We start from the raw sequence: 24,985 nt of genomic DNA, 5'->3' as shown, positions 1-24,985 counted from the left end.
AATTTTCATGTAAAAAAGTTCAGCTGGAAATGTAATTGGAAAATTTTCATTATTAATTTAGTTCATAATCAATATCCTGTGACTAAGTTTTTAAAGTTAAAATCTAAATTTTTCATTGCACGAAATTTTTGAAATTAATTTAAATTTTATTTGATTTTATAGTTTGATTTATTCTAGTTTGTGTTACCAAGTTGACTCTGAAAGAATGTAAAATTTTAAGTTTGAATCAGGAATAAAAATTATGAAACTGCGATCTCTTGCAAATTGATTCCTTAATGGAATTCTCACACTGATATTTTAATCTATATATATAAAAATGGATTTCTGTCTGTCTGTCTGTCTGTCTGTCTGTCTGTCTGTTCCCTATAGACTCGGAAACTACAAAACCGATTTGCGTGAAACTTGGCAGGTGGGGGTATTGGAGGCAGGGGAAGGTTCCTATTATGGTTTGAGACCCATCCCTCTCTCATGAAGGGAGGGAGGGGCCTCCCAAACAAAAGGCATTTTTTTGCATAAGTCGAGAACCCATCAAGCAAATGGTATAAAATTTGGCATGAGGTGGTATTTGGAAACGAGGAATATTTCAATGAATATTTGGTACCCCTCCCTCTTCTCAGTGGGATGATAGGAAGGGGGGAGGGGGGTTACCTTTTTTCATATAACTCGAAAACTAATCAAGCTTATGGAACAAGATTTGGCATAGGAGGGTAGTGGAATACGAAAAATGGTTCTACGATTATTTCAAACTCCTCCCTCCTTCTATTGGAGATACAGGAAGAAGGGGGGGGGGGGGCTTTAACCAATTTTTAATTCCATAGCTTGAAAACTATTCGAGCAAATGAAACCAAATTTGGCTAGGAAGGGTATATGGGTACGATAAACAGTTCTATGAGTATTTGGTACCCCTCCCTTCTTCCAGTGAGAATATAGAAAGTGGGGAGGGTGCTCCTTTACAATTTTTAGCATAACTGCTAATGACACCCAATTTGACGTGGGAAGGTATTTGATTACGATAAATGTTTCTATGATATTTTGAGAACCTTTCGTCCTTCAAGTCGGAAAATCTTAAGGGGGGAGGGTCCTCCCATATAATTTTTTGCATCCCTCGGGAACTTACTAAGCATATGGAACGAAATTTGGGTTGAGAGGGTATTTGAGCACAGGGAAGGTTTCTGTGAATATTTGGTACTACTGCCTCCTTCCTTCCAGTGGGGTGATATGATGGAGAGGGGGAGAGGGGTGCGTCTCCTTTACAAATTTTCGAGAACTTCTTGATCCCCTTCTTCTAGGTAGAGGATAGGTAGGAAGAGCGGCTCCGATACAAATTTTATAACATAACTCGACATCTAATAAATCAATCGAAACCAAATTTGGCATGAGAGGGTATTCGAGCTCAAGATATGTTTTTTTCCGGTAGTTTAGCATCACAACCACAAATCAGTGGAACGATATAGAGGGAAAAGGGGGCATTGATAAAATTTGTTTAATATTTCGGAAACTTATCGAGAAAATAGAATTAAATTGTATGGGAGCAAATTTGTGTACAAGAAATGTTTCTTCGATGGTTTGAAAACCCCTTCTCTTGCCAGAGGGGAGATATACAGTAGGGAGAGGGACACCAATTTTTTGAATAACTCGAGAACTTATCGAGAATGGGACCATATATGACGTGGGATCGTATTTGTATACAAGAAGTGTTTCTCTGGTGTTATGAGACCCACCTTCCTTCAATTAGGGATAGGGGTAATTTGTATGATATTTCGAGAACGAATAGGTAAAATGAATGTCCCGTGATGTTATTTTGTTACTGAAAATGTTCACATGATAGTTTGACATAGTTTCATATTTATATAAAAAAAATATTTTGGCATAAGTTATAAACTTTTTAAGCAAAGAAATTCAGAGTCATAAAAAGAATTAAAACACGGATTTAAAAAAAATAATTAAGATTTCAAAATAAAAAAAATTGCTAATTCATTCATGAAAAAAAAAAAATAATTATATTGAAATTGAACTTTGTGCAATTGTTTTGTGCAAATAAATAACAAGTTAAATAACTAGGTACAACAAGTTTCAAAATTTTTTGAAGGTGTAGCAAAGCACACCGGGTCAGCTAGTCATAAATAAAACTTAACTTCGAGCCTGAACTGATTTTTTTTTATTTTAATTTCAAATCTGAATCCTTCAGTTCAAAAACTGAATTCCGAATTTGAGGATGATTTTTGAACCTGAATTCCAGATAATGACTCCTATAAGTTATGCACAAAAAGCAAAATTTGTATCAGAACTCTCTTATTTGAATTCTGATTTTCGGTTTTCAAAATATATCTTTCTTTAATTTGTCATTCGCAATTCAACTTAAGAATCTAAATGAAAATTGCGATGGATATAAGATTTCACCGTTATGAAGTTAAGTAGAAAGGAATCCCTTGGAAGAAACATCAAGTTTCATTGAGATCCTGCGTTTGTATGTGTTTGTTTTATTAATCCAAACCTTTAAAACGATTTGTAATTTTAAATATTTCCTTTTCATACTCCGAAATGATAAATTTGAAATATGGATATTGCATCTAATTTGAGTTTTGAATGAAAACCAAGAATCAAGTCAGTCGAGGTTGTCCCAACCGGTCAGACCCCGAGACTTTTTCAAAATTTTCTTCAAAATCTGGCCAATATTCAAACAAATTTGGAAATTATTCAATAAAAATCGTGCAGAAAAATTCAAAACTGTTTCAAAATTCATAAATACAAAGACTCAATTCAAATTTTTGTTTGGTTATGCAAATAAAGTGAAAAAAAATCGGAAAAATCTGGGTAATCTGGAAATTTTAGTCTAATCTTATTGAAATTTGATATTCGGGCCTAAATTTCAATATACAAGTGAGAAATTTGATAAAATATAGAAAAACTGTGCGACTGGGAGAAGTTTTCGATTTTTTATTTCGAAACGTTAGAGGCAATCATTGAGATTACATTTTTTTTCATAAGTCCCCTCGAATGTTGTATGATTGATATCTTTCCTGAAACTTCTTACTTCAAGCAGCACTAGTATGGTCAGAAACCAATTCCCCCATAAAGCCGTATGATGTCATCGGATGTCGGTTTAGCCTCAAACCATACGTATCTACAAACAAGATATGCAGAAAATCACTCGAGGACAGAAATTTACCAAGTCTAAAGTCTTAACCCATCAGCGCTCGTGTGGCCGTATCGTATCGTAAGTCAACATAATTCAGCAGAAAGACCCCCACGTTCGACTCTCGAAACAGTTAGGTAGCAAATTAGCAGCCCTGTATCTACACCCAAAATTCAGCCTTTACTCCAATCATGAGTACTCAATATTTCAACATCATTGGCATAAGATCTGAACGCGATTTGAGACCACCCCCGATCAGGAGAGCATATCAAAATAATAACTCAAGCGTATCTCACCAAAATATTTACATTTGATTCAGTTATAGCACTTCAAATTTTCGATTTTAAGTTTCTCCAATCTGAATTATATCTTATTCTGATTGACAGACTTGAATGGGGTTGAGCTCATTTTTAATGATCAAGATTTTTTTCGGGTTGTCCTTAAAAAAAGATTATATCTTATTTTGATATACGTACAACTTTTTCTGAAACACGGACATCGAAGTCAACGGCCCAAACCGTACGTTTATGATTTTCGCCCAACAGATTCATAAAATTGAATCCAAATTTTTGGGAAACCAAAAATGGAGCATGGTTTTAGCAAATAATGTGGTTTATTGACATTCCACTAGAAAATTTTCTCGAAGCACTCATATCTTGATAAGTTATAATTTTGATAGGTTTTGTTCTGCCCAATATCAAACTATGCTATCTGAACGAGATATAATCTTGTAAGGAGCATATCTGAAATTGATATAATTTAGCTATGATCGCATAGATTTTTTGATATAATTTGAGATATTTTAACATCCTACGAGTACTGAATAATAACTCATTTAGATAGGAAAAATATTAGTATCAAAATATCTCATCTTGATGTAATTTAGTTTTTCCCTCCTGATCGGGCCGGCATTAACATTCCAGCGCAACCGCATTGCGTATGACTGACTGAAGGTAACAAAAATTTAAAAAAAAATCGGCCGGCTGTGCGTGTGTATGAAAGCAGCGAGTAAATAAGATATAAAAAAACAGTTTCTCGTTTTCAATTCCATTTCCAATCATAAGGCAATACTGGCAAACCCTCGCCCGAACGCCAGACACTGTGAGTTTTTTGGTGATGGGCCATGCAGAAAGCCTATGACAAATAACCCTCGTTCTTCACCTAGCTCAGGTGGTACACAGGTGAAACCGCTAGATGATGGTAGAAAATTGTTGTTCGATTCTCAACAACGGCAATTTCTTTTGATTTTCTTGTTTCTAGGTTGAACTATCCAAATCTCATAAAATGTTTTTCTTGTTTCGCTTGAATGTTCGTATGTAGTGGTCCTGCTAAATTTTGCCCGAAAGCTCGAGTCTTTATGCCAGTGACGAAAAAGCAATCATATTATCATTGGCGTAACGCACATTTCAGCCCATTTTCGGCACAAAGTTAGCTCCGATCCACATTGAAATTTTGCTACCTCTTCTTTGGGTGTATCGTACGTTGGTCATTTGCGCTGCTTCACATGTTGCAGATGTGGTTCATATGCTAATTTTATGCTAATCTGGTAGTGATGGAGGGCACATCTGATCTTTTACTGCTTCTTTTTCAAAGTGCAAATTCAAGCAACCATCCCCCCACGGATTGTTTTGGTTTCTTTGAAACTGAACCATCACGATGATGCATCTGGAGGTAATGAATAATTGCGATAGCAGATCATGACCTTACGGTTCTAGCTTATGCATATGTATTATCTGCTGTGATTGTAAAGTGAAAATTGAGTCAAAATTTCTTGAGAAACTTTGTAATAATTTTCATCAGAGTTCACATCAAACAACAACTAAAATCATAACTGATTGGTTCTCAGTTCGTTGATCACAGAATTTAAACGTTCTCCAATAGAAATTAATCACTTTGTTGTGTTGTGAGCCTACTTGGTTGAATGATTCAACTGAATCAAAGCAATCGAAAGATTCCTTTTAATTCAACCACGGTAAATGAAAAGTTCATATACCGGTATTTCGATAGCAACTTATCGATTTATCGATTTTAATTTTCGATTTATCGAAAACGCTCACTGAAGAAGGTAGTAAGTTGCTATCGAAATACTGGTATATGAACTTTTCATTTACCGTGGTTTAATTAAAAGGAATCTTCGATTGCTTTGATTCAGAAATTAATCTTAAAGGTTCAATTCTTACAGCTTAAATCTTCTTAAATCACAGAAAGCAATCAGTTTCTGAAAAGTCGCACTATAAAAAAACAAATGTATTAAAACAATATCAGCCGTCGCAAGCAAAAACATGACACCCTAAACAACCAAGATCGGTAGAAGTAAATGGGAAAACGAAACAGAAAAAAACACCGAATAGAATACTTATAATAATGAAACAATCACGAATGACGGAACTGGTAATGAGAATGATGATGATGTTGAAGCTGATGTTGATGTTTTTCCCTAGAACGCTTCTAAGCGAATGTGAATAAGAAAAGCATTGCTGTGAGAAACTTAACGCCTCGTTCGGTTATTCTTTGGGAGCCCTCCTGTTATATGATCTCCATTAGGGTGGTGCAATGCTTGAGAATTGTGAGTCGAGAGCGTTGATTCTCAGTACGTATATTTTTAAAAGGGCGGAAACATCCAAGTTAATTTTCTGCTTTCTTAAGAGACAAAGATTAGATTACTGGTAGAAATTTGAGGAATAGAAGCAATATTGATGTTTGGGAATCAGATTTGGGAGAAATTTTCCAGACTAATATAAACGTGTTTTTGTAACATATACCTACAGTTTTCGGACACTTATCTATTGGAGTATTGGATAAAAATCTGTATTATCACAGAATTTGATGCAAATTCTCGTCATATATTCTGTGTAACAGATAACAGAATTTTTATTTTTTTTACTGAATTCACAGATTTTTTAAATTTTGTACTGATTTCCAAAATTATAAATTTTTATGTCACTTTTGACTTTTCATTTTGACTCTAATTAATGAAAATTTGAGAACAAGGTAGTATAAATTGTTTTTTTTTTAATTCAAACGGTAAGTAGATTCCAATTTGTTGATGTTTCACATGTTTTCCCAATGAACTTCATTGAAATAGCGTCACAGAAAACCGGCACAGAATTTTAGATTCAAATAACAGAATTCAATTTTTTTTATGTCAAAAACACAGATTTATTTTCGGCAACCTTGATTAGTAGGTCAATCGTGTTCACTCCGAAAGCGGAAACTTGCAGTGCGAACGAACAAAAAATGGTCCGTGATCCCTTATCTGAGCGATCACAGCGCTTTGATCTGACCTGATATCTGAAAAGTAAATTCCTCTCAACTTGCTTTTGAAAGAAGCTACATACAGAGTGGCCATAAAATCGAGAAAACCAGGAAAACTGGCAAAAACCGGGAATTGAAAATCGCACCAAAAAAAACCCGAAAAAAAACTAAGAATTGAGACCCACAACCGGGAAAAACACAAAAGGAAACCCTATTTCAGTTTTGGTTTCAAAATCAGAGTTTAAATTTTTTAAACACATCTTTAAGATTAATTTCGTTAATTTTATCATTATTTCCATAGATCATACTTAGTTTCTCAAAAATCTCTGCTTCTCAGTTTATTGGAATAAATTTTTTTCTCAAGTGTGCTTGAATATAGTTACATTTTTTTCGTAGAAAAGTTAAATTTCTTCTATTGCTTTTTCCCTTTCCATGCATTGTTTCTCAGAAACTAGAATAGCAAGGCAAAATCTCAATTCTGGGATAAATGGACCAGATTCGAAATTAGTTTTTGTTTGTCAGTTCAGTTTTCAATAACACTAGTTCACAACATTTTTTATCTAAATAAACTTAAGTTCAATTTTAATGTGAAATCGGGCTCTGAGTCTTGAAATTGTTAAAAAAAAAAAACATTCTCAGTAGAACAGTTAAGTTATGATCCAAATATGAAATTTTGCAAGTATTTGTACATAGATTCAAATATCTGGGACTGCCTAACATTAATTTGAAATCTCTTTTTTCATATCGAATGTGAATAAATTTGCTATCGATCATCTGAACTTAAAATCTACGTCCACGCAAAATCAACAGTATTGTTGATATTAATTAATTTTTATTAGGGAAAATAATAAAAAATATTTTTTTTTTTTGGGAAAAAATAAGTTTTATCGACAGTTTTAGACTCGTTAACATTAAGAAAAATCTGATTTTCTTGGGGCCTCGAACTCAGATCTATCTGAAATTTGGCATGAGACCTTCTGGTAAGCTGTTTATCAATTTTAACTTGGAGCGAGTGAGATTTATCACGTTTAATTCTTCCTATCTTGAGATTAGTACACTGTGGTTTGTTATTCAAAAATACAAACATTATTGTTACCATGACTTCTTCAATTTTCAATCGATTTTGATTATTAACAACTTGAAATTTTTGTTTTGAATTGACATTTAAAGCGCAGAAAAGATTTTCAAAAAGTTATCACCGAGTCTTAAACTGTCGATGAAAACAAAATTGTCTCGAAAAATTTACGGATAAGTTTTTTTTTAATTTCTGCAAAATTCCATATTTGCAGCATAACGCTAAAACTATTCTTCTGAGATTTTTTTTAATACTATTTCTAGTTTCAGCGCCCTATTTTACATTCAAATATAGGTCGGTCAATAAAGTTCACGTTTTTTTTTAAATTTTGTAAGCTACTTATCAATGATTGATTTTGCTCAAAACCCAGTAATTTAAAATTCATTGCAAATCACCAAAGCTAGAGGTTTTAAACAGAATTTTAAAAATGATACGATTTCAAAACGGTAAAATATCTGTTTTTAAAACATAGTCATCAAAAAAGCTGTTTACTGCTGAAGTTCTAATTATTTATAGTTCCGTTGTTTATAGATTCAAAAATAAAAATATGTCATGTTTTATAGTAATTCAAATTTTATGACTCAGTTAAGTTTCTTTGATTTCAACATTTTATTTGTCTACTATTCAACTTAGTTTGTTCATAAATCCTTAAAATAAGTCAAATTAGTCAATTTGTCTTCCTGATGACGAGGTTGTTTCCAATTCCAAGAAAACATTACACAATATTCATTACTTCAAAATTATCCGGAACAGTTTTTTTTTCATAAATTTTACCCCACTCAAAGAATTGGGAGGTACAATGTTTTTTTTTGCAAGGAATATTTAAACTAGGTAGTGAAGCGCCATATTGGAATTTTTATTTTGACGTCACAAAAACGATTGCATCGAGAATGACAAAAATTTCAAAGGAAAACACGAAATTTAAGTTTGGAAAATGCACCATTTTATCGAACTTCGATAGTCTATTTTATATTAAAAACTTTTTTAGTACCGATCATAAAGAACATGTTTTCAAAGTGGAAAATTTCCAGCATATTCTTCGAATTATGATCGAAAAAGGCAAGTTTCCTAGTAAATTAACAAATATTTCGTGATTGTGACGTCGCAGGCTGTACCAATACTAGAGCAGGGCTGCCTTGGCACTACCTTCTTTAACATTTTTTTAGTTATTTTAAAAAACTAACTGTACTTTTTTTTAACTGAAATGAAATTCACATTTTATGCATTACAAAGCTGTAAAAAATGCTATTTAATGTTTTGTTTGAAACTTTTATAGGTACTGCCAAAAAAATTCAAAGTATATTTTTAAAATCTTTCAAAATTTGTATATATTCGTCCGAAAACTTGGCGCAACTATTTGGTGAGCTGAATCATGGGAAAATTAACAATTTTGGTAAAATTCGGACCAAAAATTCTGTACAGCTTTACGTTCAATAAGTGATTGAAGAAACTGATCTTTGATTTCTAAAATCATATATCAAAATTTCATTTTGAACTCATAATTCATGGGTTCTGAGTTTATATACAGTTGAGTTTATAGAAAAAGTATATTTAAATTCAAGTATCAACCAATTTAAACTGCAAAATTGTAAATTGAAAATTAACTGCGCTTTAAACACAGAATGTTTCTAATTTTTATTGGTTCAAACGATCCCCAAATCAGTAAATATAAGACTATGGAACTTGTCGTCCATATTATTTTATGTTTTGAGATCAGAATTCAAATTTAAGATCATATTTTCATAATTCTGCGGTGAGAACTTCGAACTGATTAAAATAAACAATGTTTCTTTTTTATTTATTGGCTTTTTCAAAATAAAAAAAACTTGAAATCTAAATAAAATATCTCTCGATAGAAAACTCTTCGGAAAATGGTAAAGTAAACTGAGATAATTATAAGCAACAACTCAACTACTTGTTCATAGACCGAAATATGTAAGTTCCATATACATTTTTTGTCACCCTCCCCTTCACTGTTTTGTGAAAATGAAGGGGGAAACAAATAGTTTAAAGAATTTTATTAAAACATCGATAAACAAGTACAATACCAAACAATTCCAAAGAGCAAAAAACAAGCCATAGAAGATGGGACTATTTTAACCGTTCTTATTCGTAATTTTTTCATTTGTTTGTTTGTTTGTTTGTTTATTTATAACAGTTGAGTAAGAATACAATATTCTTTTAATTTACTACTTTCGACGTTCACTTGAGTAAAAATTTGATCTGAAATAGCTCTACTTCTAGATTCTGTTGGTTTTTTTCCTAGTTGTTCAATTTTATTAGGTTTTTAGAATTATTTTTTATTCGCCATATTTCTAGAGCAATGTCACATCTAAAAAATGCGTCTAGATTGATGTTGCCAGATTTTTTTCAGCACGCATCCGGGACAAATCCGGGCAGTTGATTCCAAAGTTGACCAAAAATCCGGGCAATATCCAGAAAAATGTTGTCAAAACCCAGAAATTACTCTACAAAAATAGAGAAAAAAATTGGAAAAAAAATTTGTTCATCAAAATTTATCAAAAGGCGTATTTTAGGCTTCCAAAAAACCTTTCATGATTAATTTTATAAAACTTGCTAAAAAAATTTCGTTTTGAAGGCGTGTGTAAAAAATATTACAAGTTACAACACATTTTTTTTGTTTTGCTTAATAAAGTGAATAAATACGGGCAAAATCCGGACATTTTTCAATGATCTCGGGCCGTGCTGGACTGTTCCCAAATTTTGTATTTATTATCCAGGCTTACCTGGATAAAAATGGACAATTTGGCAACTTTAGTCTGGAGAGGATTTCAATATTTTTAAATAATTATGTGTTATTTCCGTTTTTACATAGGAGAACGGAATCATGTCCTGTAATTTCATATCTACAGATTCAAGAAACTGATGAAGTTATCTATAATTGCTTATTTTTATTTTTAACAAAAAAAAAATCATTATATCTGAAGATGCATCTATTATTGAATGTAAAACGGTTGAAAACAACAATTGAACTGAATTATATGTGACGAAGGAGTTACATGATTGCATGCACCACAGATCATTTTTAAATTTTTGATTTTTTTTAAATTATTTTTTAAAAAAGTTTTTTTATTTTAATTTTTTTTATTTATTGATTTATTTTTTTAAACTTTCATATGCATGGATTTTATGAACGAGTATCACATTTGATTACTTTTCGGTTCCTACTTTGACCATAATTACGACTATTTATTGAAAAGTCCTGTTTAACATATTATTTTTAAATGTTGATGTTTAGCATGATTTTAAAACATTCATAAAACTATGTTCTAAATTGATTGTAATTATGAGTCGTTAATTTCAGCTGTTTTCATATTTTTAGTAATGCTGATTTTTGAGTATGCTAAAACAACAAAATTAATGAAATAAGGTTAATATTTTGTTTTATTTTGACTTAATTAGAGAATTAAAAACCATTATTTTATGACCTGGAAAACCAGAAAAATAACCGAGAATTCAAAAATGAAAAAGTTGTGGCGACCCTCTACATACATATTGAAATTTTTTTTTCTGAATTTTAAACACTAAGGGCCATTCGATGAGCCACTCTAATGAAAACACAAACAACAAGAACGAACTTTTTCACAGATTAGCTCTTTGCTGCCTTAGCTTTTTCGCGTTAAGAGTCCTGTGCGGTGTTTTTAAAACCATTTATCCATCCCATGGTGCCCCGGAGCCATCCGAAATACAGGTTTTCAGGTTTTTGTTTTGGATGACGACGACGATGATGACGGAGGACGAAGTCGAGAAACGTTTGAGTAAAAAAAGGGAACCGAGGAAAGGGGAACAGAACCCAGACCCAGACAGACTGTGAAATCATAAAGAATTCTGAAACGAAGCCCACGACATTGCACCGTGAGGGGTATGGACTTTTTGCTCTCCTACGTGTTTTATTATTTTTTTTTGTTATGTTTTGAGCCAATCGGTGCTGCCGCCAGGCTCTCTTTAATATTAGTAGCCGACATTCTTATAAGATTCAATCCCTGAAGCATTTCACGCCATCTTGTTGGGATTTTTTTTCTGGAATTTCTTTTCTGTTCTCGTTGCAGAATGCTGGAACCTTTTTTCGTTTTGATTTTGTAAATTGTTCTCTAAAAATTTATTTGTCTTTTTCTCGATAACCTATAAACCGTAAAAACTATCGCGTTTTACTCAGTCTCCTCTTCGTTAACATTATATTCGAGGTTGTTTTTTACTTTTACTTCTTAAGGCTAGGTTTCGTCACAATTTGTTTCGCTTATCTTTTTTTGTTTGTTTAGTCGAAATGTTCCCTAAGCTTACTCCTAGATGATGTCGGAAATTCGTATGGCAAGATGATTGGAAAGATTGGTTTCGATAAGGAAGTGTAAAAAAAAGGTTTTGATGTCTCTTATAAGTAGAATCAGATGAGAAAGGTAATTAGTTGATTGGTGCTTATCAGGAAGCTAGTAATGATGGAACGTGTTTTTTTGGGCCCTAGATGTTACTGATACCAGTGTCGTTGCTTCGACTCGATGTGGTGGACTTGGAGCAGAAGTTTTCCAATTTTTCGAACTCTGTGGATCGGGTTGGTGTGGCCGTTGTGGCCGAGGACATGTTCATCATGTTGTAGTTGCGTTCTTTCTTGCACAGTAATGGATAGCATATGGATCCCCAGTAAGCACCCGCACCGATCATTATCACAAACATCACTATGGATATGATACCCCATGCCGATATACGTTTAGGTTTCGGGGTTGAGGTTTCCTGTTGGCTGGGAGTTGTTGAGCGATACCGATCTTCCGGATTGCCGATGCCAGGTGGCATGTAGAAGCGGTTGGGAGATATTTTCGAGGAACTTCCCGGTCCACTTAGCAGAGTTCCATAGTTGTAGAGCCCTCCGGATCGAGAACCTGAACTGCTGGTGCCAGCTGAACAGCAAACGATTACCACTGCGAAGTCGAGCGAGAGAAAGATGAAGGAAAACAAGTTTTAATGAAAAGATTATGGGGTTCAAGAAAATGAAATCAACCACAGGTTGAAGACAAAGGGCTTCACCGAACATTACCAGCATAAATCAGAAAAGGAATCGTTAAATCGAATCTTGATTTGGGCTCAATAGTTCACCAACACTACTCTACGCTTAACCCAGAGCCCTTCATACTTAAGGGCCACTAGGCAGCTTAAAAACTACTATAATCTATACTGGGTGATAACCTTTTGATACTCACATCCACTAAGTAGTAACCACGAAAGTATCTGCTGGTTAGTAAGCATGGTTGATCCGTTTCTGGTACCCGCAGGTTCTGTATTTACAGTCGGTCGTATAGTCCTCGACAGCACAAGATGGTTTACCTTAAACCTCACGCATACACACACAAACGCATCCGTGACGACCTCACCGAGTATCAACCCTCAAATATGGCCAACATGAGGCGCTTTCAGAACAAGCACACTATACGCTATACGCCTCACACTTTCGTCCAACAGACCACCTTGAACTTCCGAACCCAGAATGCAAACTATCAGCACTCAGCACCTTTGAATTCTGTTATTACCAACAGCATTCAACTGATAACACCAAACAGCCAGTCAACATCACTTATCACTTCCGAAAAGTGCAATTTTCTAAGGCAGCGAATATTTCCGAGAACGACGCACGACGATAATGCTGAAGCGATGAGACGACGCCTCTACCTCGTCGTATCAACCCTGACGCATACTTGATACTACTCACTGCTCTCCCTGCTTGAGCTAGCTGGCTGGAACGTCTAGCTCGGTAGCTTCGAAGCGACGATGTATGCTGTCTGCCTCTGTTGGGCTTGCTACTGACAGCGCTGCCAGCATTATTGTTTCGAGATGAGACTCGGTCTTTAGGTACGGGCAGTTTGTTGTTTCTCCATATTGAATAGCGACGAGGACAACATTCAACCAGTGTTGTTTCGTTTCATCCATATTTATGCTGCGGGGTTGCGACGTGTCAATGTCAGAATAATTTATTCTTTATTTTTGCAATTTTTCCCTTGAGAATGGTGTTGGTGTACGCCGAAACGTAAGAATAAAAAATTAATTGAGTATAAAAAAAAATTGAACTCTACATATTTTTTCAGACTTTAACACGCTCTCTTTCACCGAAAAAGTTCTTCTGCAAAATGCTGTCAGCAGTCTGGGGGAGGTGGTTTACATTTCACAGAATCATACACTAACACATGCTCACCGATCCCGGTCGCTGAAGCATATCTCCGGCCTCCGGCTGTCTGCTATGCTGCCTGAGCTCGACTTGATCCCCGTTGATACAACTACAATTACAGCTCTAAATCTCGTATGCCGAGGAGATCGAGGCTTTCCAGTGTGGATCGCCGCAGCGAAACACTTTTCGTCTGGGAAATTTTTTTCCACCGTTCTTTTTCAAAAGGTCGATGGTTTTAAATAAAAATCATAATAGGATAAAAAATCCATTCATACATCTTATTAAAAAATTTCTCTGTAAAACTAACATGTTTTTTTTGTTTGGAAAATAAGACCCCTTGAAAACTCCAACTAGAACTTTGGACAATGGATCCAGCGAACGAACCGGAGTAAAAGAAAATATAATGTTGATTTAATGTTTACGTTTGTTCGTTCCTCGGGTGAGCCGGGTGGAATGTCGGAATAGGATTCGATTCGCTTAGGATCATTTCACTGTCTCGGGCAGAGCAAAGCAAAGCAGAGGGTATTTAGTGGTGTTTTTGTTGTTGTTGTTCTCTCTTTAAACATAACAGTGCTGCCTGAGTCCGGTGGGACGGATTAAAGCTCTACTCAAAATTTAACCTTGCAGGCCTTGAACTTTGTAAAAATTTAATTGACGTTTTATTTTTCTCTCGTTCTTTTTACAGGTTGGTTCATTGCTAGTTGTCGTTTGAAAGCTTTATCTTTATTCGTAAGTACATATAATCAAATCTAAAGCCAATTTGTATTGCAAATTTTTGTATTCTATGCTTAATTCACATTGCAAAAGCTTTTACTGTTTGAACGTGCGAAATTTTAATCCAAACAAAAGTTTCTCAGTTTGGACAACTGTTTTATTTATATATATCTGGTTAAATTATATCTACATCAGGGTGGCAATCGATGTGTGGGAAAAATTTTATAATCGAATTTTCGCAACCGACCATATATATTTTATAAATTAGCAAAACAACAAACCTGTGCAAAATTTCAGCTCAACCGGACTTGAGTTAGGAGTACCTCAAAGCGCTATGAGGGGACCAAAGAAAATTGGAAAAATCTAAATGTTGATGCCAAATGACTTCAAAGTGCATAAAAAGTCAAAATCTAATGTACCTCGATCAGGGTACGAAACAACTGCTTCGATCCATTCATGTATCATTGTATAGAATCTATAGATTAATGTAAAATTTGCTTATCGACTACTTTGCTTTTTTCTTCTTGTTATTCAAAATAAAAATTATTGATAGTAGTTGAATGTTGTCAGATAATAATACTTAAGTTGCTATATAGGGTTTTTCAAAGCGATAATTTTTTTTGAAAGCGGTTGAGAAACAAGGAGGAGACAGTGCAAAAAGTGGTGAAAAAAGTGTTTTAAACCGCGAAAAAATTCAATATCTTTCCTCCTACATGAACCAAATCTATGAAAATATAATTTCCTTCAGTGAAAATGTCCGGAAAATTAACCGTCACACGCAGCGGAATATGGAGTTCTGGCAATTTTTACCATCAATTCCCATAAAATTTTCAATTAATTCTGAAAAATCGAATGAAGGCTGTTTGAGACACCGCACGCATCGGAAAATGGAGTTATGGCCGTTTTACCCTCAATTTCCCAACATTTTCAATATATGTTGTTCAGAAAAAGCATGTTTGGATTGGAAAATTTTGAACCAAATAATACTTTTCTTATGTGGTTTTTTTCGAGAAATCGTTTGAAAGCTGTTTAAGCCACCGCACGTATCCTAAAATGGAGTTCAGGCTGTTTTACCTTCTATTCCCCTACATTTTTCAATTAATTTAGAAAAAAGCATGTTCGGATTTGGAATTTTGAATCAAATGAGACCTGTCTTGTGTGATTTTTTCCAGAGAGTCGCATGAAATTTGAGCCACCGCACGTATCGTAATTCGTAAAATGGAGCTATGTGCGTTTTATCCTCCATTTCCCAACATTTTTAATATAATTAAAAAAAAAACTTTTTCGGACTGTAAGATTTTGGAGCACATTTTTTCGAGGGATCGAATGAAGCCTATTTGAGTCACCGCACGCATTAAAAATGGAGTTCTGGCTGGTTTCCCCTCCACTCCCCTACATTTTTTAATTAATTGAGAAAAAAGCATGTCCGGATTAGAAATTTTGAATCAAATAAACCCTATCTCGTGACCTACTTTTTTCCGTGGAGTCGAATGAAGGCTGTTGATCCACCGCTCGTGTCATAAAAAGGAGTTATGGCAGTTTTACCCTTAATTTCCCAACATTTTTAATACATTTTTAAATTGCGACCCAGAGATGGGTCTTGACTCAAACATTCAGTCAGCGAAACTTTTTTTTGTAGAGAAATGAATCCAACTTAGATGAGATTTCAGGGACTAGATAAGGGAAAATTGATGTTGAAAAACATGCGAAAAAAAAATTCGCCTTGTCTCCCGGTGAGACTTGAACCCACATCTTGCGCCTCTCCGGGGCCCATGTATTAACATTCTACTACAGGAGACCAACCTGGCGTATGAATATTATACTGGTTGAGTGTCGATGTCTATCGGAATGAAGGGAATAGTTCTCCCATGTGATCATAATCATTTTTCTTGGTCTATTTCTATTCCCATCATTTCATCTTACGGTAGTTAGAATCAAGTTTGGACATTTTTAAGCACGGCAAGATTTGCATTGCCTTCTCATATCCTGCACGGGTTGTCAGTTATGATGAGAAATGATGCGTTTGCCGTATTTGGATATCCAGCCAATTTCGGTGTTTGGCACCGCCTTATTTCTATTTTTAAATTGCGACCCAGAGATGGGTCTTGACTCAAACATTCAGTCAGCGAAACTTTTTTTTGTAGAGAAATGAATCCAACTTAGATGAAATTTCAGGGACTAGATAAGGGAAAATTGATGTTGAAAAACATGGGAAAAAAATTCGCCTTGTCTCCCGGTGAGACTTGAACCCACATCTTGCGCCTCTCCGGGGCCCATGTATTAACATTCTACTACAGGAGACCAACCTGGCGTATGAATATTATACTGGTTGAGTGTCGATGTCTATCGGAATGAAGGGAATAGTTCTGCCATGTGATCATAATCATTTTTCTTGGTCTATTTCTATTCCCATCATTTCATCTTACGGTAGTTGGAATCAAGTTTGGACATTTTTAAGCACGGCAAGATGAATCCAATGAATCCAACCATTTCTCTACAAAAAATTTTTAATACAGTTTAGAAAAAGCTTGTGCGGAATGGAAGATTTTGGAGCAAATGAGACCTATCTTGTGTGTTTTTTGCCGTAGAATCGAATGAAGGCTATTTGAGAAAAATGAAGTTATGGCTGTTTAACCTTAATTCCCCTACATTTTTAAATTTTTCAGAAATGGACGTTCTGACTTCAAGTTATTGAATCAAATAAAACTTTTCTTGTGTGATTTTTTTCGAGGAATCGAGTGAAACCTATTTTAGCCACCGCACGCTTCGTAAAATGGAGTTCTGGCTGATTTTACCCTTTATTTGCCCCTATATTTTTCAATAAATAAAAAAAACAGTAGGTTCGGATTGGAAATTTTTTAACAAAATGAGACCTATTTTGTGTAATATCTTCTTGGAATCGAATGAAGGCAATTTAAGCCGCCACACGCATTGGAAAATGCTGTTTTCCCTCCATTCCCCAAAAGTTTTTCAAATAGTTCAGAAAAAGCATGTTCGGAATTGAAAATTTTAAACCAAATGAGACTTATCTTATGTGATTTTTTTTTTTTTTGAGAAATGGAATGAAGGCTGTTTGAGCCAGTGCACGCATCGGAGAATGGAATTATATCCGATTTTGCCCTAAATTCCCCTATTTTTTCAAGTATTTAAGTCATAACCCCATTTCACGATGCGTGCGGTGGCTTAAACAGCCTTAATTCGATTCCTGAAAAAAAAACCACATAAGAAAAAACTTATTTGGCTTAAAATTTTCAAGGTCAAACATACTTTTTCTGAACTATTAGAAAAATGTAGGGGAACTGAGGGTAAAATCAGTCATAACTCTATTTTCCGATGCGTGCGGTGCCTCAAAAAGCCTTCATTCGATTCCTCTGTAAAAAGCACTCAAGATTGGTCTCATTTGATTCAAAATTTTTCACAAATCACACAAGATTTTGTTTAAAAATTTTCTAGTCCAAATAAATGTTTTTCCTTGATTGTTTATAAAATTTAGGGGAATTAGGGGTTAAAAAGGCACTATATCTCCGTTCGTAATCTCGTGCGGCGTTTGAAATTATGTCCAATCGTTCCTCTAAACATTTTCACTGAAAGAAGATTTTCATAGATTTGGTTCATGAAAGAGGAAAGATATTCAATTTCTTCACGGTTTGTACACCTTTTTTCCCCCATTGTGCAGTGGGTTTAGTCAGTAGTGTCAACTTAAAATATCTAGAAGTTTAACAGGAAATATACCCAGATTATTCGGGTTAGGGTTAAATATTCCTTGATATCGACCCTTCTCCCATTTCTTTTAATTGCCTCCGAAATGAAAACATTTATAGTAAAATGAGGCAAATTCCGACAAAAAATCATCCTTTTACTTTTTAAATATTATGAGTCTACTTAATAGAATTAACAGTGTAGTGAGATAAGAATTTCGTCTTCCCCCTTAAGTTATTATGAAAAATTTCAAAGAATGATTATTTTCCGATTTGCAAAAAAGTATAGTTACTGGACTTTCTGAGTTGTTCTTCCTATACACCATATTTTACGGTTTTTTTTTAAATAAACGGACACAAACACAGACAGGATGTCAATGAAACTTGATGTTTCCTCGAAGAGATTTCTTTTTCTTAACTCTAAGCGTACAACTTTCGAGGATATGATGGCTAGCAACTTACAAATGCTAAAACCACCAACCCACAGGAAGTGTACTATGTATGCCGTGACCGGGGATCGATCTCATGTCCGCTGGCTTAGAAGATTTGAAGGCTATCCTCTACGCCACGGGCTGCAGCGTAATCATTCTAAATTCGGATTATTCCTGGTGCCTTTTTAAAAATGCAAAAGATACCATCGCTGGATAATCGCACAGCACAGTGGTTTAAAACTCGAAATACGTGATCATGGGCTTTTTGATGCTTTAGATGTCAAAACAGTTGTTTTTTCTGTAATAACTTTCAATATTTAAGGTATAGATTTGGAAGATATCCAACGATGCGGTGCTATTCTGCAAGTTTTGGCTTCTGCCCAGAAAATAAATGTGGAAAAATTCGATATGATTTCTAAGGAAACGGCCATGAAACTAGTCAAATTGTATCCGTGGTATTATATACCCGCAGCAGTTCACAAAATTTTATTTCATCTTTCCTTTAGCTAAACAGCAAGAGATTGCCAGGCTGGCTTAACAAAAACTTCAAAACTACCATCTTTCAGATAAATGTTTTTATTAGTAAAACCTGATACATACAAATGAAATTATATGTTCATTAAAGCTTAAGAATGTGCGTTCGAAATGCATATAATTTTGTCTTCATAAGTTTGCACCTTTTAGAGATTTGGAACATTGAAAAAATGCGATTTTTAAACGTAATTACACAAAAAGTACCATTTAACGTCAAGATAGAAACTTGACACCATCAATGAAGTTGTGTACTTTTACAATTGTTACAACTCTCTTTTATGAAGTAAGACTCGAAAGCCGCCTTGAAAAAAGTTAAACGAAAATTTCGTTTTTTAAGGTTAGTTTTTAGTAAAATGTCTATAAATCTGTTGTTTTAAAAGATAGAGCTTTAAAGTCTTCTACAAAGTTTTTTAAAATTGTATTGTTTGTTTGGTTTCGATCACCGCACTTTCTTGTGGTTTTCTTTGATTGATATATTTCGGTGATTTACGACGATAAATATAACTGCTGTTTTTTACGTTTCGGCTTACTGAATTTCAGCCATCCTCAGAAAAAACTTGTTTTGCCGCGTGTTTCCTTTACGGCCGTCGTACGACGTCGTACGATATCGTACGACGACCGTAAAGGAAACACGCGGAAAAACAAGTTTTTTCTGAGGATGGCTGAAATTCAGTAAGCCGAAACGTAAAAAACAGCAGTTATATTTATCGTCGTAAATCACCGAAAAATATCAATCAAAGAAAACCACAAAATTGTATTGTCTACAACTTTTCTGAACACATCGTTTCAATTGGATGACAAATTCAAAAAATAAAAAAAAATCAAACTTTTAGGTGAATCGATCAGACAAAAAATTATGGCAAAATATGCGCAATTAAAAATAATGAAACATTGTAGAACATGTCACTAAGCTATTTTGACATCTAGGCATCAAAAAGCCCATGATCACGTTTTTCGAGTTTTAAACCACTGTGCACAGTTGGGACCAGAGGGTACGTCCTTTATCCCGAACGTGCATGGAAAACATATCAATGAAAGTTTGTCACAATATAAGAGAAGTAAATTGAAAAGACTAAAAAAACACGACTGCCATTTCATTAGTGAAACATTTTTGAAGAAAATGTCCATTTATAGTGTAGCCAATCGGGCTTGCCTTAGTCTCCAAAAACGTCCGATTACCGAGCTTGTTCGATTAAAAAGCTCGGTTAACGAGCAAGTACTGTAATTATGTACAACCGGATAGAAGTATTTTAAACTGACAATCAACACGGTTCATTCCAAAAACAACAATTATTTTTCCAAAAAAAAAAGAAACATTTCCTTTACATCTGGCATACCGCCAAAATCTCACTTTGGTCTCCTTCGAAACGTCTAACCATACAAAACAGCTTCGGTATCGAAGTTTCATTAGTGTAACATCTTCAAACACTTGAAACGTCTATTTCCTATTCCTTTTTCCCAAGAAAAGTCTATTCCCAAACTGTCAAACAGGCAACAGGATCTCAACAAGCGTCTTATTTTATTTTCTAATTTTATCTATTTAAAGATTATTTTAAGTATTCGTCCTCTATTTGGCACAAAAGGCATATAGGCACTTTAGGACTGTAACTCCTCTTCAATTCATTTAACTCTGTTTAATACTCAGAACACTTGTTTTAATATTTTGCCGCTCATAAGTACAATGAGACTGCAATCCGATTCAATAACTCGTTTATTTGCAAACATAATTTTCCACAGGATATAAACCAATAGCTATGAACAAGCAATTACAACCCTCGTGGTAGCTCTGGTTCAATTTTCCAATGCGTTAGCAGAGTAACCCGGTGGAAAGAGATTAATTGGCGATTAAAATCATATTGCTTGTCTACGATAAGGTTCGAATTTATTGAATTAGAACAGGGAATTATCGGTGTCATGAAAATTATCCGATAGCTTACACACCTGAGACACACGATGAAGCTGCATTGTTACTCGAAAGTGTTCGAGCCTCAATCATAATCATGCTTTGTTGAATCGAAATGAACCGTAAAACTAAACAAAACAAAACAAAACAAAAAATTTTGATTATTCTTATGTTTGAATAACAACATACTAGTTATAATATCGTTGAGGTACAAGAGACTTTGGAAAATGAACTTTTACTAGTTATGTACATACCTACACATATTAATACACTAAAATTCTAAAACGAACCACGAAAAAGCGTTGTAGTACTATTCTGGGAGCTTTAGATACATTGAGCCTTTTGATCTTCAAAGAAAACACATCGAAGCTTAGCGAGTTTTCACTTTGTCAGCATGTTTATGTGTCAACATGTATCTATGTAATTTTCGAAGGAAAAAAATCAGAACACCACCTGCAACATGATATCTGTGTGAAATGTTTAGGTTTTTGGTCACCGGTGATGCAACTTCTGACACCGAGATTTTTTCTATCTAAACCACACCAGAACTTGATGTTTGGCGAATTTGACAAAACATCACAAATAATCCGTAAAGGTTTTCTCGTTTAGTGTTCCAGTAGCCTATAACGTCATTAATCGTACCACAGCCCTCTACAGTACTTCCGGCTTACATTAAAGACTGACGACAAGCGTCCGTAGCACAAATTAAATCCGCAAATGAGCGCATCGGATGGGCATGAGACGGAACGCCATCTCCCCAGCATCCGCCGTCTGCAGGTTATTTATCTCGATCGGAAGTTGCAGTTTTTGTTGACCAAGGAAATTGAATAATCCAAGCATCCCCTCCTCCATCTTCTCGGTTGATGCTACCGGTTATGCTTGACTTGAGATAAACTTCAGGAAGAGGGAAGATGCTGTCGTTTGTTGTGGCGTCGTATTTGTCTGCTTTCTTTTCGTTGTAAACAATCCCGCAACTGATAAACTTTTGTGAATGCCAGTTTTTTGGAAGTGGAAGTTAAATTCTTTTGGCAAATAATTGCATACCTACTTCTAATTCTACTTCAGTTTAGTTCAGGATTAAAATAGAAAATTAGAATAAATTAGAATAAAAATAGAATGGTCGTCTCCAATTTCCAGCTCTTCTGAGAGGTCTACCGCTCAAATTTGTATAGAATTTGAACATGATTTTTCTAGCATAACTGTTTGTTTTTCTCAAATTCAAATGCAGATAAGAGTGCAACTAAATTTGTATCAAGTGTTGTTTGAAATAATAGCTCGAAGTGTTAGAAAAAAATGTTTATATGATTGGAAATCCTACAAATTATGTTTAGATTCCGCCTAACTCGATTTTCGAAAATGTTCAACAGTTTCAAAAAGTATTCTTGTGATTTGTGAAATTGAAAAACAAATCCCTCTCGAGATAGAACCGAGAAAATTGTCATGTTTTGGAAAAAATCACAATGCAATTTCTAAAATAATTCCAAACAAATTTGAAATTGTGATCATAAAAAACCATTTCGATCCATTTTTCCATCGACTATTCTTTTAGAAAGTTGGATAAACCTTTAAAAATTTTTTTCTTGAGATCTTAAAACAAAGTGACCTTGTTAAATAAGAAGAAGATAAATAATACATCGTATTTTACGGTGTGTAGCGCTGTTTATTGCCAAAAATGAGAGTGAGCACTAGGGTGTGTCGTTTTGCAGTTTTTTTTCGAATTTTAAAAACCTTGTAGTCTAAAAAGTTTCTTTTTTGATTAAAATGAACGACAGAATTTTAGCTGATATTCTAAATGCGATTTAGGTATCCGAGTTTGGATTTGGAAATTTGTATGAAAAAAAGCAAAAATTTGTTCGGAGAATGTCATTTTTTGGGTTTTTCTTGAATATTTTGTTCTCATGCTAAGCAATATGTATATGCAGCTTACTAGAAAATTCTCTGAGCATTATTTTTTTTCCTGAAAAGAAACTAACATTGACAGATTTTCCGTCCAATTTTCAGAAATATTATTTTAACAAGAAAGTTATTGATTTTAGAGTCTGGAAACATTCCGAAGAAATGATCTACATGAAATTCTCTAATTTTTGCCACACAAGTTAGGGTACCAGAAATGCAGAATCACCAGTTTCAATGATTTTGTAAAAACTGATTCTAATTTTTAGTGGCATGTCCGGTAGAATGGAAACTAGAGTGAATTTTATTTTCATAAAAATATGCAGGAAAGGTGGATAGACAGGCATGAGTGCGCCAATAGGAGAAAGCTTGATAGGTGTTGAAATTTTATGCTAGAGGGCATGTTGATGAAAAGCTCCAATGAACTGTAACGCCTTTGCTCTACACTAGCTAACTATGCATGAAAAACTGAGAAACAGTATTCCAATGTATAGCGAGCCCAGTGGTTTGCAGGGCTGGTAGCGAGTCACTTTTTAGTGACTTGGTCACTTTTTTTGGGTCAGTCACTAAAAAGTCACTTTTTTCATCATTTGGTCACTAAAGTCACTATTTTCCGAAAAATGGTCACTTTTATCACCAAAAGTCACTTTTTTCACCGATAATAAACCAATGAAAGAGTAATTTGAATTGCGCGTGTTAATATTGACGGTAGTAACGGTAAATTACTTGATCAGTTAGTCAGAAATTTGTTTCGCATCCGGCGGAATTTCGGCATGAATCACCCTTGGCTTGAGACATTTCGATCTACGACATTATTTGACGTTCGTGAATTGAAACTAACTTTGATTGTAGATTCTAGTTTTTAGTTCAATCAACCTTTTGTATTGGAACTCAAAACTTGATATACAAAAACCCTATCTCGTCTTTAGTTAGAATGGGTTTTTATTAAGAATTGTAACTTAGATTGAAATTGAAACGAACCATTTTTTTATGAAAAAAAATCTTTTATGTCATAACAAATGTTATGATGATATGAAATATTCTTTAAAAAACAATTTCAGACTCAATTTTATTTCGTATTTTTTGTACTGCTAAATACTTAAAAAAAAGGTTGTAAAAATTGACACAAGGCCACAAAAATTACATTTTTTTAGGTGCAATGAATTTAAACGGTAATTTCAACTAATTTGGTTTCCCCGAATCTAAATATGTATGCAATATTTCTATCAGCTTTTATATTTATTATTATTTATTTCGTCTTTGGTTTAATTACCGTACAGACTGATGACTTAAAAACTAGGAAATTCTTCTTAAGCCTATTTTAAAACGACGTTTGCACATATTAAAATTAAACAAATTATACACTAAATTAAAAAGTTCACAACACTTGTCAATAGGGTGGTTTTGGCCATAGGCAGTACGGTGGTGAGGAATTGAAAGAAACTGACGTTGTCGAAGTGTTCTCGTTGGTACATAAATGTTAACACGTTGTAGAATGTAAGCACAGTCAATACGGTTGGTCAATGTGTCGAATATAAAACCTTGCTGCAGTTCGACGCGCCGCTTTTCGAGTGAGGTTAGACATATCAGAGCACATCTTTCCTCGTACGGTGGATTTGTTATTGAAATGAAAATAATTTAAAATCTTTAGAGAAGTTTCTGCACTTTCTTTTTACAAAAACTCAAATCAAAAACATATTATTTAGAAATAAAAGTTTTATATGAATTGATGAGCTTTAAATAGAATCAAGTTTTCTTTACACTTTCTGCTGTGATGTCAAAAATACTTGTAATGACATTTTTCCATAATCAGTTATCTATCAATTTTACTAGTAATAAACTCTTTATTACCAAAACTAAATGGCCGAATTTTACAAAATTTCTAGTTGAGGACACTATTTACCAAATCAATAATTGAAAAAAAAAGCACCAAAATGGTTATGATGAAACATGTTTATTGAAAAAACTCTTCCTGAAATGTTTTTAAAAACTAATCTTTTTTATTTCCATACTGTTTTTTCAATTTTTTAAATAAATCTATCGAATTTTATTGTACAGTTTTTTTTTTCAATTTTATAATCAACTTGCCGAATTTTTTTTAATCAAACTTTTTAAATTTTTAAGACATATTTTTAACAATTGTTTCCTTGTTTTTAAATTCTAAATTTTCATGTTCT

The 24,985-nt window shown here is 34.1% G+C and overlaps 2 protein-coding genes across 5 annotated transcripts in view; one reads left to right on the top strand and one right to left on the bottom strand.

The window, feature by feature from the left end:
- Positions 1–24,985, top strand: part of LOC129748792 (leucine-rich repeat and calponin homology domain-containing protein-like) — a 234,464-nt gene that overhangs the window by 145,049 nt on the left and 64,430 nt on the right. The window lies entirely within an intron of this gene.
- LOC129748793 (uncharacterized) lies at positions 11,543–13,208 on the bottom strand. The gene is made up of 2 exons (XM_055743546.1): positions 12,677–13,208; positions 11,543–12,397 (listed from the first exon to the last, which is right to left on the bottom strand). The coding sequence occupies exons 1-2, from the start codon at positions 12,720–12,722 to the stop codon at positions 11,943–11,945; spliced, it is 501 nt and encodes a 166-aa protein (XP_055599521.1). The 5' UTR covers positions 12,723–13,208; the 3' UTR covers positions 11,543–11,942.

Source organism: Uranotaenia lowii, chromosome 2 (assembly GCF_029784155.1).
Source record: "Uranotaenia lowii strain MFRU-FL chromosome 2, ASM2978415v1, whole genome shotgun sequence".
Taxonomy (NCBI): domain Eukaryota; kingdom Metazoa; phylum Arthropoda; class Insecta; order Diptera; family Culicidae; genus Uranotaenia; species Uranotaenia lowii.
This window is presented reverse-complemented; position numbering and strand designations above follow the sequence as displayed.

Excerpts from the sequence above, each read along its gene's own strand:
- LOC129748793 (XM_055743546.1), bottom strand. The coding sequence starts at position 12,722 with ATGCTTACTAACCAGCAGATACTTTCGTGGTTACTACTTAGTGGAT. Across the intron at positions 12,398-12,676 it reads GTGGTTACTACTTAGTGGAT|TGGTAATCGTTTGCTGTTCA; the intron begins GTGAGTATCAAA and ends TCGACTTCGCAG.